Source organism: Amblyraja radiata, chromosome 17 (assembly GCF_010909765.2).
Source record: "Amblyraja radiata isolate CabotCenter1 chromosome 17, sAmbRad1.1.pri, whole genome shotgun sequence".
Classification (NCBI taxonomy): Eukaryota; Metazoa; Chordata; class Chondrichthyes; order Rajiformes; family Rajidae; genus Amblyraja; species Amblyraja radiata.
Window position 1 is genome coordinate 30,772,215 of NC_045972.1, and position 16,837 is coordinate 30,789,051.

Here is a 16,837-nt window from a genome sequence, read left to right on the forward strand (position 1 = left end):
ATGAGTACCAGAGAGAGTTCTGGAAGCAGAGTTGCTGACTCTATCCAGGAGATGAACAGCCAACTCTGCCCATGGCTGCCTATGCTCAGTGCACTGATTTAGTGTTATCTTTAATCCTGCAGGTGGCAGTGAAAAGGGACATAGATTTTGGAACTGATCAGTTTGAAGAAGAGTCCAACCCAAAATGTTGCCTTTCCATTCCCTCCACAGATGCTGCCTGACCTCCAGCATTTTGTGTTTTGCTCAAGGCATCTAAAGACTTTGAGGATCGATGAGTATGTAAATCCTAGGACTAGCTAGGTTAAGAGACTGACCAAATTTGCTGTACTACATGTTTTACTCTAATTTGGTGAGACAGGATGCAAGTGTGAATGACTAATCTAGTGGATATTGGGTAAGGATGGTTTCTCTGCGATACCACCTGGGGTCAGATAAAGATTGGCCACTTACGTTTACAATGTTCATGATGACATCACCCACCCACCCCACTCACCAGATGGAGGTTGTCACCTTTGGTGAAGAGAAGAAAGCATCCTGTTAACTCACAACCTCCTCCCCCACCTATTAAAAGCCATGGACCTTCAAGTAATGCAACCTGCTGTTGAAGGGGCAGCGGATCTGTCAGATGTCACCAAGATTGTGGGTTCATGTTATCTTTCATTTATTCTGACCCATGGCTATTGACCTATAAACCACCACAGCGATGTCCAAGTAAGAGGAAACCTTGTCCTGCACACCAAATCTTAACCCCCCCGCCCCGCCCCCGGAATTTCCTTCTATATTCTTCTATATTCCGCAGTAGGCAACCAGCAAGATAGGGAAGGGTACCAGATTGATTGTAAAGTTTTGGAACTCCCATCCATTGTGCAACTCCCGTCCAGCAATCTAACACCTTTATGTCTCTTTTTCATCTCTAGCCTTGGTCATCCCATCTGCTAATCAAACCCCCCCTCACCGAACCACCTAGGGCTGTAAGCTACCCAGGTGAAATATGAGGTGCTGTCTCTCCAGCTTGCATGTGGCCTCACTCTGGCAAAGGAGGAGGCCCAGGACAGAAGGTTCAGTATGGCAATGGGAATGGAAATTAAAATGATTAGCAACAGGGACGTCTAGGCAACCAAATGCAAGTGTGGACAAAACGGTCGCCCAGTCTACTCTCTTGGCCTTACTGATATAAAGAAAGCCACATTGGAGACCTCTGTCTCACGTGGAAGGACTGCTGGGGGCCCTGGATGGAGGTGAGGGAGGAGGTATAGGGACAGGTATAACATATCCTGCAGCTACAAGGGAAAGTACCTGGGTTTGGGTGGGAAGGGATGAACCCAGCAGTTGCTAGCTGGCTGGATGTGATGGGTTGGGGATTGTGAGTAAGAGCACAGATTTCAAGCTCACTCATTGAACTCAAGCAGTGAAATAACCTATTAGTTATGTGACTGCACTCAGTGCTCTGTGAGTTAGTACACTGTGTGTAGTACCAAAAGAAATTACAGTTCCTGCAACGATATGGAAGAGAGAAGCCAGAGTGAGGACCAGTCTAGATTACACAGAACAATCGTGTAATTTGCACAAGGCCTCCTGAGTGAAGCAAAGGCTGAGAATTAGGGTGCAGTTGCATTTTTTAAACATTTTAGAAACACAGCATTTTTACTTAATCCCGAACCATAGAACCACAGGCCACCATTTGGCAAAATCACGACCCATCCTTAGAAATCATATTTCACTGAGAATATGCATTGAAACTAGTAGAGCTGTTGGTTCATAGCTCGAGTGCCGCTGACCTCCGCCGCTGTCTGAAGTCTGCACAATCTCCCTTTGACAAATAGGTTTCTCCAATTTCCTCTCATGTCCCAAAGCCGTGCAGGTTGGGAGTTAATTGACTGCTTGTTTTTCTTAGGAAAGAAGAGGTCTGGGCTCCCAGCCATCTGGATAATAACCTGCTCAACGCTCAGCTCTTCCCAATCCTGCACACTTCCGAGCCCATCGGGATGGAGGACGTGCTGTGGCTGCTCGGGCACGAGAGCGGACAGTATCTGAGGAAGTGGCAGTCTGCCTGGCGCCTGTCGATGAGGGAGATCCTGAGCTGTCTGGACCAGCAAGCTGAGCTTGCCTGGAGGCAGCAGCTCTTCCTCACCCAGGCCCAGCACCAAGTGCAGAGCACCCTGCACGCTCGCAAAGACAACAGCCTCTGCCCTCTGATCAGAGCAGCCGTCTGCGAGGGACAGGAGCAGCAAATACTCCACACCCTCGACACAGGTGAGGGCCAGCTTTCTTACCGGTCTGTACAATGGGAGGCTCACCAGCAGCTTATGGATTTCTCATAGTCGAGAGCTTCTGGCCTCAACTCCACCTCAGCAGCTAGAGGCTCGAGCTTCAGTGGAGATGTGAGCTGTCACTGCACTGCAGAGCATCACCTTCCAGGTGAGGTTACACTGAAGACCCACCAGCATTGAGCAAGTCCATTGCAATAGGCCTTGAGCACAAAAGTAGGGTGTCTTGTCCAGTTATTGATGAATCTGACGAAACTACATCTGAAACACTGGGTGCAGATCTATTCTCTCCACCAGAGGGAGGACACACTTCCAAAAGAGGAAATTAGATGAAGGTTCATCAAATTGATTCCTGGAATGGCGGGTTTGTCCGAGGAGGGATTAAATTGAGTTGGCCTAGATTGTTGAGTTCTGAAGCATAGAGATTATCTAATTGAAGCATACAATTTCCACAGGGCTTGAATCAGTAGAAGCAAAGTTAATATTTCTCCAAACCTGTCTCGAATCAGGAACATATTTCAGGAATATTGATATCAGAAGAATTTTCTTCACCCAGAGGGTGGCGAATGTTGGGAATACACAGCGTCAGTGGAACGTAGCAAAGATCAATAGATTCTTAGATATTAAGGGAATCAATGGACATGAAGCTGGCACAGGAAAATGCACTGAAGTGAAAGATCATCTGCAATCTTGGTAAATATCAGAGCAGAGGCATAGGGCTGAATGGTCTTTGCCTGCTTCTCTTTCTTAAGATGTAACCGGCCCAAGGGCTTAAGATAGAATTTCTTCAATACTCTCAGTTGTACAGGGCCCTGGTGAGACCACACCTGGAGTATTGTGTGCAGTTTTGGTCTCCTAATTTGAGGAAGATGCATTCTTGCTATTGACGGAATGCAGCTGAGGTTCATGAGGTTAATTCCTGGGATGGCGGGACTGTCATATGATGAAAGAATGGAATGACTGGGCTTGTATTCACTGGAATTTAGAAGGATGAGAGAGGATCTTATAGAAACATATAAAATTATTAGGCGATTGAACACGCTAGATGCAGGAAACATGTTCCCGATGTTGGGGGAGTCCAGAACCAGGTGGCCACAGTTTAAGAATAAGGGATAGGCCATTTAGAACTGAGATGAGAAATAACTTTTTCACCCAGAGAGGTGTGAATTTGTGGAATTCTCTGCCTCAGAAGGCAGTGGAGGCAGATTCACCGGATCATCTGCTTGCGTATGGCGTTCACAGCCTAAAGTTGTAGGACAACTTGTTCTATTTGATCTTATTTGATTGTGCACGCCGGGTTGATTGCATTCGTCGAAACAGGGCGGACCACGTGAAGGTTGCAATCTTCCACCCCATTCACTGGATGCATTCAAAAGAGAGTTACAGTAGATAGAGTTCTTGGGGCTAGCGGAATCAAGGGATATGGGGAGAAGGCAGGAACGCGGTACGATTGTGGATGATCAGCCATGATCACATTGAATGGCTGTGCTGGCTCGAAGGACCTAATGGCCTACTCCTGCATCTATTTTCTCTGTATCTATGTATCAAATTAGATCAGTGTAAATTGACGATAAGGTCGGCGTGGACTGAAGGACCTGTTTCTGTGCTGTATGACTCTATGACTACATCACCAAAGGACAGCTCCTCCTGCAGTACCAAACATCCTCAGCACTCTGCTGCTTAATGGCCTGGAATCCAACCTGCTCCATTTCAACTCTCGACCTTTCACATCAGAGGTGGCAACAAACTAATTGAGCTGTGAAGATGCGAATATATTGGACGGCAGCTATATTTAACCACCGACCAACATTGTTAATGCATGCGTGGAGCCAGGGGTGGAAACCCCCCCCTCCCCACACCACTAATTCCAGACCAATTGTGTTCCTAAAAATTTTGGTTTTCTCTTATGCCAAACCCTTTTTCCCATTTTAATCCTGTGTTATAAGACAAGATGCGTTCCTGCAGGATATTTTTCTCTTTTATTAAGACATTTATCGGCGATGACAAGGTGACCCAGTGTCCTTTTTTTGATACCTGAGGCCAACTTTGGACTCAAGGAATGGACAAGTCTCATGTGGAAGAAACAACAAACAACTACCAACTGTCCTCTTGGTTTACAGTGGCTGCCAGCACCAAGGACCTGGGGATTGCGGCCCGTGCCCTAGCGTGCGTGGCAGATGTCTTGAGTTGCGTGGCTGGAAGGCAGGGTGGGCTCCGCAGTGGGCCAGCTGCTAACCGGGCTTGGACTGAGGCCTTCAGTCTGCTGGAGAGCGGGAATGTGGTGCGGGGAGTGGAGAAGCTGACCGAAGAGCGGGGGAAATGGCTGAACAGGTGAGGATCGGGGCTTCCTGCTAGGCCCAAAAGCTGCTGCATAACTGGGGTGACGGTCTTGTTGAGCGAGTACTGATCGGATTTGACAGTGCAAGAACTTTCTGGGCTGCTCGCTATGGGGAGAAGTCTCTGCAGTGTAGAGGTGTTGGCAGTGTAGGAGCATGGGCAGGATTAGGCTCTGATATCTCTGCAGTTTGGTAGCCAGTGAGAAAAATGTTCATGGCAAATTCATAGTAGAGAATATAGTGGAGAAGCCATTTTCCCAGCTCTTCCCTGCCCGTGTTTTTGTTTTTGCCCGTCCAACATACCTTTATGACATTTGGCTATGAAGGTTCATTACAGTGAGGCAGGACCTCAGCAAGGCTTATTCTGCAAAGAATATCTCTCCTGCAAAACAATTCCAATTTCAGGCAAGCTTGCGTGATATCCACATAAATCTCCCGTGGTGGTAATGGAAATTTTAGCTTTGATTTGCAGGATGTCTGATGACCTCTGAATCCCATATCTGATCAAATAAAATCATTGCTCATGATCCATCTCTCCCTTGGTTCTTCATTGCAGACCAGTAAGGGGGACAGGATGTAGGTACCAGAAGGCACAGTTAAGATTTAGTACCTTTTACCTCAGGATCAATACACTAAAGCTGCCAGTATTTATGTTCCTTTTGTAAGACCGTGTTCTGGAGTACAAAGCATTACATTTCCAAAGCGCCCTTCACAAACTGAAGACATCTTGAAACACTTTACAACCAGCCAAGTACATTTTGAAGTGAAGTCACTATTGTAGTGTGGCACCTGAGGCAGGAAATTTCAAAGGAACAGTGTTACATTGCCCAGATAGTTTGGTTTTGTTGCTTTTCTTGATGGAAGAATAATCATAAACCAAGAAATTTCCACAGAAAATTTTTCATAAGAACCTTTAGGTCCAAAATCTTATCTGAAAGACAGCACCATCAACTGCAGCCTGAGACAGTGCGTCAATCTTTGGAATAGTTCAAGCCTGAACCCCTGACTGAGAAATGAGGGAGCTACAAATGTGGATGTATGCATCCATGAACACTTGGCGATTGAGGACAGCCTCCTGCACTGTATTTGAATAGTGTGCTGGCATTTGCTGTCTGGAATCACACACATAAATAATAGTTCTTGGGGAAGAAACCTCCTGTGCGCTACCCAACGTGGAACTGTACCTGAGAACAGGCAGGCAGTGAGTGACTGGATGTTTAGGATTGTTTTAATTATATGGGTATGGTTCTGAGGTGAGCTGAACTTGTGTGCACAAATGTTGACCAGCACTTGCCTGAACAACCAATGGTTTGTAAACTACCCCAAGGAAAATATTGTTGGTGTTTTTGAACTAAGGAAACGAAAGAATCTCCAGCATTTTGTGTCTACAAACGAAAGAATCTTACTGTTTTGTTAGTTTCTTGAAATAAACCAGCAAAGGCTATTTAATGTATCATTCTGGCGAACCAAACGCTGAGGAAATGCCAATGGACTTCAATGCATCGAGTCAGATCTCAGAGCAAATTGTTTAATGTTGATTTTTTTTTTCTCCCCCTGTCTTTGGTACGCTTTCTGTCCTGTAGGCCTGACCGGCTTGTGAGGGCTGCCCGGCACTACGAGGGGGCAGAGCAAATCCTGATCCGACAGGCTGTGATGTCAGCGTGTGAGTTCATCTCCATAAGAGAAGTGGGGCTTCCTCCCATGAACCACTGGGTGGTCGCCGAATGCCCGGCTCGTATTGATCTCTCAGGTACATCCAGTGTTCGCGACAAAGTGTGACAGGATCAAATAATGTTGATGCAGAAAACACTCAGCAGGACGGCCAGTAGAAAGAGAAACAAAGCTAGCATTTCAGGTAGAAGATCCTCTTTATGCATTTCAACCTGAAACAATCACTCCTTTTCTCTTTCCACAGGCATGCAGCATGTAGGAGGCTCTTCAGTGTGATATGAAGAGTTCCTGTATGTTCCTGTTAGAATGAAGGGCAAGGCCAGCAGGAATGGAGAACTCTTGTTGATGAGGGATATTGAGGCTCTAGTCAGGAAAAAGGACACAGATGTCAAGCTGCTGGGATCAAATGTGTTCGTTGAGGAGTATAATGGCTATAGGGGTACAATTTAAGAAGGAAATTAGAAGCATGGAAAGGGGACCTGAGATATATTTGACAGATAAGGAAAGGGAGATTCCTAAAAGATTGTACAAATACCTTAAGAGCAAGAAGGTAACTAAGGAGAGAGTAAATCCCATTGAGGATCAATGTGTTTTAATTCAAACCATCAATTTGATTGTTTTTGAAGACGTGACCAAGTGAGTTAGATCACATGGTTTCTATAAAGCATCCTTTCACACACACCTGGCTGAGTTGAATTCCGACTCCCCTTCCTTTGCCCATTTCCCAGATGCACCAGATCTTGTAACCGGAGACGACCTCCTTCACTGTTTTGGTGTCATCTGCAAATATGATATTTAGTTTCGCTGTGTCAGGTTTTAGACAAGACAATGGATATGTGGAACAAGTTGTCAGTGGAAGTGGTAGAAGCTGGTGCAAATATAAGATTTCAAAACCTTTGGACAGGTATGTGGATTGGAAAGTTTTAGAAGGATGTGGGCTAAATTTAAGCAAATGGGATTAACACAGATAAGCGTTTTAGTTGGTTTGGTCAAGTTGAGCTGAAGGGCCTGTTTTATGTTGTTTAACTCTATGGATCTATAATGTACTGCCTGACCTGCTGAGTGTTTCCAGCATTATTTTATGTCAGATTACCAGTATCTGCAAGGTTTTATTTTAGCTTTTATTCAAAATTTGGGACATTTTGAGGTGATGTTGATGAAATAAACAAATGGAACTCTAGAACGTGCCTCAAGTATTCAATGTGATCCCACCACTAGTCACATCTTCCCATCCACACCCTTTTCTGCTTGCTGCAGAAACTGCTCCCTCCACAACTCCTTGCTTCATTCATCCCTTCCTATCTAAACCACCCCCTCCCTAGGTACTCTTGTAACCTTAGCAGACGTAACACCTGAACTTATATCTCCTTCATCACATCCTTTGAGAGATCCCAGCAGTCCTTCCAGGTAAGAGAGGTTCGAGTACAACTCCTCTAACTTAATCTACTGCATTCGGTGTTCCTGATGTGGCCTCCTGTACATTGGTGAGGCCAAGCGTGGAATAGATGGCCATTTCGCCAAACACTTGCGCTCAGACTGCCAAAGTCTGCTGAGTCTCTTGTTTGTTAACCATTTTAATTCCTCTTCCTATTCTCACACTGACCTTTCTGTCCTGGGCCTCATCCATTGCCAGAGTGAATGCACACATAAACTGGAGGAACACCTCTTGTTCCACTTGGATAGTTTACAACCCAACAGTATAAACATTTAATTCTGCTGTTCAAGTCATCCCGAAAGCCTTCTATCATTGTTTATTCATTGCTCTCCTCATGACTCGATTCAGAAGCCTAAGGTCTATGATTCACCTGTAGGTGGCTGGAGTGACACACCGCCCATCACGTATGAACATGGGGGAGTGGTGCTGGATATTGCCGTGCTGGTGGACAAGTTGAAACCGATTGGCGCCAAAGCGCGCCGCATAAAGGAGCCAAAGCTGCACCTCGTCATGAGCAGAGGCAGAGAACAGGAAATGGCCGTGGAGATATCATGCCAGTGTCTGGAAGATCTGAGGGACTACTGTCAGCCTCATGCACCAGGTACCCTCCCTTCAATGGCTGGTTGTTATACTGAACTATAGAAAGTTAGGCATGGAGGGTCTCGGGAAAAATCCCTATGCTGTACTGAGTTGCCTAGTTACCATCTGCCTGCACCAAGTCTATATCCCTCCAACCCCTGCCTGTTCATGTGCCTGTCTAAATGCCTTGTATTTGTGTCGGTCATATCTGCTTCTGCCACCTACTGTGGCAGCATGGTCCACACACTGAAAAGGATTCTGTGTAAAAATAAACTTACACAAATTTCCTTTAAACTTTCCCCCCTCATCTAAGACCTAGGCTCTATTATATTTGACGTTGTACTCTGGGGAGAAAGACTGGCCTGTCTGTGCATCTCATCATTTTATATATTGGGAATATTATTCTTTTGATTAAGTAATGTACCATTTATTGACAGGAGCTTTGTTGAAGGCAGCCTTTATCTGCACACAAATCATCCAGTACCCCTCACAGATTCCTCTGACAGATCAATTGATGGCAGGGTTTGGTGGCGGTTTTGAGCTTCACACTTGGTCCAGCCTGCCCCATGGATCTGGCATGGGTGAGTAACTGTGTGACTAATCTGGGACAAGCATCATTTGCTAGTGTCAAAGATATGTCCTGTTTTCTTCTCTCTTTGAACTCTGGCTATCTTTCCCTTCCCATGTTCCCACTGATCTGTAATTAATCACACTTTTCATTTTAATGCACCACCACTTGGATCCTGTATAAATTGAACTGTGTGTAATATAATGAAATATAAAATTAGAAAAATAATTTAATAAGCCAGTAAGGAAAGAGCAATTTCTATAATCTTATATTTGTTTTATATTTATGCTGTGTTAAAATGCAAATTTGTTGCTCTCCTCTCATTCATTTGAATATCTTACCTCCAACTATCTTTCCATCATTACAATATTGTACTTTCAAAACTCAAGACCGATTATGCTTTTAATCACACTTTCTATTTTACCCTGGTATTGGCTTAGGTTCTTCCTCATGTCTGGTTGTAAACCCACACGTGTGAAGGAGCCTCCATGTTTATATCTCCATGTTCGTAGAGCGCCAAACCCGTCTAGTCATTATCCTTTGCCCTGATCGAGGCCCCTTTATCTGACGCAGAATGTAAGAATAATGTTTCTTTTGAGACCTGAAGCATCAGTCTAGAAACTGATCAGTGTCTCTTCACCAAAATCTCGAGCATATTTGGTCAGGTATTAATCAGCGTCAAAGCATAAAGCTTTTTTACATCAATGTGTGAACTCACCCTTTTGGAAGTATTTTCAGAAGCTGTTTGGTGTGGGTCAAAGCTTCTGAAAAGATTCAAAATGTGGCCTGGGATGGGACATTCAGCAATAGTGTGAACTGTATGCGAATACTGTAAGAAGTAGGAACATGAATTGATGTCAGACTCTCCCACACAAATTCCATATTCCCTGATTCCCTTATAATCCAAACATCTATTGATCTCTATTCTGAATGTACTCAGCAACTGGGCCTCCAGAAACCTCTACGGTTAAGAATACCAAAGATTCCATTTGTGTCCTGAATGGTCGTCCGTGTTCTGAGAATGTGACTCCAGGTTTGAGACACCTAAACAGAGAAACATCAACTCACATCTTCCTTTTCTATGTTTCTATGAGATCATCTCTCATTCCTCCAACCTCAAGTGAGTATGGGCCTAGTCTGCTTAATCTTACAGTTAAACAAAAGCAATCTCTTCCGCCCACCAAGTCAATGCTGACTATCAAATACTCATTTGCATTAATCCTCCACTAATCCCATTTATACTCTCGACATTCCCATCAACTATCCCACCAGATTCCTGCCAATGCACCATGGGCTAATTTACAATGCCTAATTAACCCACCAACTAAACACCAACAAAGACAATGCCTGAGTTGTCTTATGATTGAACCGGAGTCTCACAAGTTGTGAGGTGGCTGCTCTAGCAGCTGCATTGTTGTGCCACTAATCTGTCCTCATTTGACAAACCATCCCAGGAATCAGTAAAACAATCATTGTGTCTGTCATTAATGATACTGAGAGTGTTTAAACATTCAGCAAATACATTGATGTAATTTTTAGATTGTTTACTATTTATGTTCTTAGGTACAAGTAGCATCCTGGCGGGCGCAGTGGTAGCAGCCCTGATCTCAGCAGCTGGGAAATCCTGTGATACCACTTCCCTTATCCATGTTGTGCTTCACCTGGAACAGATACTGACCACAGGTAACCAGCAGCACCATCGCAGATTGCTAGGCTGTGATAATCAATAGAATATATCCTGGCAATTCCTTTATTGTGACCAATTCTAGAAGAGACATGTCATCAGTTAGAAGTAAAGTGTCTGCTCAGCAAGGTCTGTTGAGTCTCCTGACTCCTGTAAGGGTTACATCCCGCAGACCCTTGCGTAAGTCAGATGTTACGTAAGTTAGAACCGGAAATGCTTTTTTTTCCATCTCCTCTTTCCAGCCCCAATGTTATTCTATGATACAGGCACTTGATTAGACAGATAGGCCTCAATAATGCATCGATAACAGATTTCTCAGCATTATTCAGTGCAGAATATGCACGCTGGTCTCCTAACCAATACTTATTTCTCAACCAACACTTGAAACCAGAGGGATAGATATTTATCTTAATCAGGAGTATCCAATGGGTATTATCAGACAAAGAGCCTGCTGTGGGTTTAACTGTGAATTCAGTTCCTGGTTGTTGTATTGTGGACAGTCCCAAGAGTTGCCAATCCATGAGTTATCATCCAAGACAAATTTCTGTCTCTCTTTCTGGTCACATTTCATATTGTACGCTGCCTTGTTGGGTCTTTTGGTCAACCTCAGATGTACATCAGCAGTACGGTACATTGGAACCTGCAGTTGTGAAAGATACTTTGACCTCATAACTCTTCCATCCCTTGTCTAGGTGGAGGCTGGCAGGATCAAGTCGGAGGCCTGGTGCCTGGGATCAAGATCGGTCGGTCCAAGCCCCAGTTGCCCTTACGAGTGGATGTTGAACGTATTCCAGTGACAGACGAGTTTGTGAAGACCCTGAATGACCATCTGCTGCTGGTGTACACGGGAAAAACACGCCTCGCCCGCAACCTTCTGCAGGTGAGGCCACGGCAAGCATCGATGGAATACTCTGTAATACTAATCACTCCGATCCTTCTCTCACCTGTGGGATGGGCTGCACTTCAGGCAGGACAGTGAATGGCTTTCATAGTCTGTCAGTTGGGTGTAACAGCCCACCTTCCTGGAGTCAGAATCAAAGGTGTGCAACATTGAAACAAGCCCTTTGACTGACCATTATGCCCATCTCATGTAGTCTTTCCTCTGACTGGATAGTATGCAACAAAAAAAGCTTTTCACTGTACCTCGGTACACGTGACAATAAACATCAAAAATCCCATTGGCCTGCAATAATTCTGTATCCCTCTGTGCCCTGCTCATTCAAGTACCAGTCCAGATGACTCTTCAATGTTGTTATTGCTCCTACCTTCACCACTTCTTCTGGCAGCTCATTCCTGATACCAGGGGAAAACAACTCAAATCCCCTGTAAATGTTCTCCCTCTCAGCTTAAACCTATGCCCTCTGGTTTTAGACACCATTGGCAGGGAGAAACAGACACTGGTTATGTACACTATGCCTCTCATACTTTTATATACTTCCATAATGTCACCTCAACATCCTTCACTCCAGGGAAAACTTAACCAGTCTTACTAACCCTTCAATTCATGTCACATCCTTGTGAATCTTTTCTGCACCCTAGCCATGTCCTAGTGTGATGACCAGACCTGCACAGGTGACCTGTGCAGGACTAGACTGACAGGCTAGGTTTGTGCACCACACTTCAGAACAGGTGATAAAACCAGAAATGCAGCCTTGCGATAGGAGATTCACTCGGGTGATACGTGGGATAGGACATTTTTTGGATGCATTAGAAAAACAGTTGTGCTTCTCCTTGGAACACAGGTTTAAATTGTGAGGGATGTGGACAGAGGTAACAGAGTGAAATGTTTCCATTGGTGGAATGGTCAAAATGCAAGGAACACAAAAAGCAAAGCGGGAAAACTATTTTAGGCAGCAAGTAGGTTGGGCTCTGGAACATGATTATTTGGGTGCTAGTGGGGCATTTCCTTAATCCTACATCAAAGCCCAGCTGGAGCAGAAATAGGAAACAATGATGCACGTGTAGGATTTTCTCCCACAAATAAAGCTGTGAATGCAGTAGGCGATTGTAATATTCAAGCTTTGGGTACTCATTGCCCATAATCTAATGAAATGGCATAGTTTCGTTGGGCTGAGTGACCTCTTCCTGCGGTTTTCTTGAGCAGCATAAAGGGGATATTGAGAATCTTCAGTTCTCAGTGACGTTGGTCAAAGCTGCTGGAAAGTTTGATTTGAGGCCAGTGTGAACAACTTAGTTTCCACGGTGGTTTTTGATTGTTTTGCAGGATGTTCTGCGGAATTGGTATGCCAGGTTGCCCAGCATTGTGCAGAACACAGACGCACTGGTTAGGAACGCAGAAGAATGTGCACAAGCTTTTATGAAAGGTAAGCAAGTTTTAAGTGAATGGTCTTGAAGCAATTTGTCTTACCAGAGCCTCCCTGTATCCTGGGATACACTGGATCAACTCTGCACCCAGGGTTGAGTTGGTGGCACTTAGCTCCGTAGCATCAGATATGAGTTCAAGTTAATTCTGCCAGATGTGGCCTGCTCCTTCAGGTAGCCACTTACAGAAGAACCATTTGGTTTAGAATTCCTCCAAATTCCTGGGTCAGCATCACCAAGGCATTTACCTTGCTAGTCCCTGTGGAGCCTTGTCTTCACACGTTACAACAGCGATCGATTGTATATTAGCAGCTAGGATAAACTGAGAGCTTGACGAGCGCTATTTTCAGCTGTTTCATGCCCAGCTGTAGTTGAGATGTTCAGGGCAGGGAAAGCGAGAACAGCACAGAGAAAAATCTACACTTCAAAGTATGTTTCATGTATTTGACAGGTGACCTCTCTTGGATCGGGCAGTGCCTCAACACCTACTGGCAGCAGAAGAAGTGCATGGCACCTGGATGTGAGCCACTGGCAGTCCGAGAGATGATGACCATCTTGCAGCCCCACGTACACGGGCAGAGCCTGGCTGGGGCAGGGGGCGGAGGCTTCCTTTATCTCCTAACCAGAAAACCTCGTCAGAAGGAAACAATTGAGAGGATACTGAGAGGAAGTGAGGTAAGATGGCCAGTGGACAACAAACATTGGAGCACCACCCTCCCTCCCTCCCCCCCCCCCCCCCCCCCCTCCCTCCCCCCCCTCCCTCCCCCCCCCCCCCTCCCCCGCCCCCCTCCCTCCCCCCCCTCCCCACCCACTTGCAACTAAATCCACAGCTTGGCCTTCTTAATTAAAAAATCAATAAATAAACCATAAATTATTTGGACCCAGCTTGACTGAGCAGTTTGTCTAGACTGCAGAATGGGGGCATTTGTAGACAGAGAGATTGTCATGAGGAGACATTTTTTTAATCCTCTCCCATCCAGTCTTTAATAGGTCAAAATGATTTTCAATATATTGTCAAGTATCAATGTGCGCCTAGCTTCCAATCTTGCCCGAGCTGGAATCCCAGCTCAGTCTACAGGTCTGTTTTCGGAAAGATTGAGGTAAGATGTTAATGGCTTTTGTTTTCACTTGCCTGCAGGGTTTGGGGAACTTCAGTGTCCACGAGGTGGAGGTTGATGAGACTGGACTCAGCGTGTGCATTACTGGACCAGAGGGACACCCAAATCACACACAGATTATCTAACGCCCCTGGTTCTGCCTGACCAATTAAAGCAAACTCTGCTCCATCATCAATTAAGGAAAATAACAAAGGACCCAACTACATCATGACATCTGTAATATTATTGATGTTTTTAGTACAGTTCATTCTTATGAATGAATACAAATAAGAACCTTTCCAGAACTTGTCTCATACATCGGAAGAAATTAATGTTGACATAATGAAGTAATTACGTTTTCCAGAAAGATGTTTCAAGAGACCACTGCAGTCCTTGTGGTGGCAAAATCACTTCATTGTAACGAGGACACAATCCATTGTGCTGTGTGGCACTACAAGCAAGCTAAATCAAAGCTATCAAAGGTATTTTATTGGTCACATTCACATACACCTAGGTGTAGTGAAGTGAAATGCTTCTTGCCATTTTGCAGCACATAAAGAAGGAATACAGACATAACATTAATAAGAGTTTTAAATATGTACAATTGTTAAATAGTACAAACAGTATCGATGGGGCATCTCAAACCTAAACATCCATGAGATGCTGCACACCACAATCTTTAACTCGTAGACTTGCATATTCTTCATTCTATCTTTATTTGAAGGCAGGGATTAATCTGGTTTCATGAAGAATGCAGAGGAATTTGCCAGTCAGCATTCCTAAAAAATGATGTTGTGCAATACAGATCTACATACACGTTAAATATCAGAAGCTGCATGCAATGGGCAGAGCTATGTAATCTCACATCCTACAGGTCAGAGCAAGGACATGTCATTATAAACATCAAGACATGAATGGCGTTAGACAATTAAACTGCTAAAGGGAGAAGGTGGCGGTTCCAAGAACCTCCCATCCTCAATGACCCTGCAATTCCAGTTGACCTTCACCTCGGTTTTCATCAATATCTCATCTTTCTATTTTCACGTCTCTTCTTTGCCACTTGTCCAGTTAGTTTTAAACAGTCAATCACTGTATATTCACAGCCCGCAAGGTTGAGAATTCATATTCCTAGGAGTGAAAATCTTTAACTTAACAACATGATTTTTCCCTTCAGAGTGAACATTTTTCATTAACTTCACAATTTTTCCCTTACCTTGAGAATATAAAATAGTTCTCGTTCCTTTGGACTGAAAGAGTAACCCATAGTTTTTTTGAGAATTGTACATAATTCAAGTCTGGAAAACTCTGTCACGTGTTATTTGTGGTTTCTCCTTTACTGATTCATGCTCCCTTCCTGTCTCTCATTCATCGGTCCTTTTGCTTCTGCACTGTTTTCAAGGACAAGTTTACACTGGCTACTTCAGAGTAATCACATTTCCATGAGCATGCTCAGTTCACTATGTAGTTCCTTTGCCGTGTCCCTACCAATGACAGATTGATGTCCTCTTCTGTACCTCAGATATTGGACACTGGCACACACCATTACCTCTCCTTATCCTTGGCTTTCTCCAGAGAGCCCATGAAGCTGTTGAGTTATTCCAATCCTGATCTTCCACCCATTGACTTGCTATATCTCAATCTGCACAGCTGATGGCGGTGTTCCTGTAGGTGTGGCTTGAACCGCAGTGTGAATATGCAGGGGTTTCGGGTACTTGGGAAAATGGCAGCTGTCAGTGAAACCTGCTTCACGAAGGGTGGCATCAGTTGCAGGGAACTGGAGACCCATGTGACATAGATGGGTCCAGGGAGTCTGAAGCCTGGTAAGGGGTTGCAGAAGGTTTCGGTCCAGGTAGCTGACAAGTTGCCACGATGTCTGGGATTCTGCAGGTGCAGCTATGCCCTGATGCTAAAGGCATGCTTGTGATTGGTTGGGGAAATGGTATGTCTCAACTATGTTTCAGTACCTTCCTGCCGGTACTTGTGATTGGTCCAGAAGAGTGGCCTCACCAGATGTTTCTTTATCGAATGGTAATGTTTCTTTACTTATTGGAAGTGTTTATGTTATGTACTGTTGTATAATTGGGCCAAAGAGTTGTCATTCTATGTATTTATCGGTAATTGGCTTGCAGGGGCTGCCTCCCCCAAGTACTTTCGCGCCTTTAGTTCGGAGGGGTATAAAGGGGTGGGGAGCACATTGGGCTGTGCCGATTGTCTTTAGTCTGTTCTATTTGCACAAGGCTGGGCTCGAGTAAGTGGTTCAGAGGATCGGTCCCGCGGTATTGAATACAATAAAATCGAGTTGGAATTCCAGTGTTCGTACTCGGTGTTTGACTGAACCAGACTAGGGGAGTAAGTTTAGATCCGGAATTAACAACGGTAACAAGATCACTTTGCTGAAGAGCAGGCAATCTTTCCAAAGGGAAACATGGGCTTCGAGAAATGATCTGACAAACAGGAGAACGGGGCCACTCCTCTACAGATCCAACATCAGCACGAGAAATCAAATAACCCCTTTTAGTGTTTTATGATTATATGAATTTGGTGCTGCCAATACTGTGTGAATTTCCAGGTGGGTGGGTGGTGCTTAAACCCCCACAACTTGCTTGTCTCCCTGAACCCCAGAACTGTTCAGGTACTCAGTCGGATCTTACAATGGGGCTAATTTATAATTTGATACAACTAAGCAGCAGCAGATTCAATTTCACAGTAACAAATGGTCAGTAAGCATCCAATATTCCCTGTAACAGGGTTTAACATATATTCAGTGAGCTGGAATAGTGTAATATTAGTTAAATTATAAAGATACTGGCAGAAGAACAACTACCATGACCCAGGATTTGCCCACTGGATAAATACCAGAAAAAAATGAATTAACGCT

The 16,837-nt window shown here is 44.5% G+C and overlaps 1 protein-coding gene across 1 annotated transcript in view; it reads left to right on the top strand.

Annotated features, from left to right (window-relative positions):
• fcsk (fucose kinase) overlaps nucleotides 1–16,269 on the top strand; it is a 147,644-nt gene extending 131,375 nt beyond the window's left edge. Inside the window, exons 16-25 of the mRNA XM_033036003.1 lie at nucleotides 1,895–2,253; nucleotides 4,388–4,598; nucleotides 6,187–6,353; nucleotides 8,086–8,310; nucleotides 8,726–8,869; nucleotides 10,420–10,539; nucleotides 11,233–11,420; nucleotides 12,765–12,864; nucleotides 13,314–13,537; nucleotides 14,001–16,269. Of these exons, the coding sequence (XP_032891894.1) occupies nucleotides 1,895–2,253; nucleotides 4,388–4,598; nucleotides 6,187–6,353; nucleotides 8,086–8,310; nucleotides 8,726–8,869; nucleotides 10,420–10,539; nucleotides 11,233–11,420; nucleotides 12,765–12,864; nucleotides 13,314–13,537; nucleotides 14,001–14,105 (1,843 nt within the window). The 3' untranslated portion in view covers nucleotides 14,106–16,269. The remainder of the gene's footprint in view (nucleotides 1–1,894; nucleotides 2,254–4,387; nucleotides 4,599–6,186; nucleotides 6,354–8,085; nucleotides 8,311–8,725; nucleotides 8,870–10,419; nucleotides 10,540–11,232; nucleotides 11,421–12,764; nucleotides 12,865–13,313; nucleotides 13,538–14,000) is intronic.
• Nucleotides 16,270–16,837: the final 568 nt, after the last annotated feature.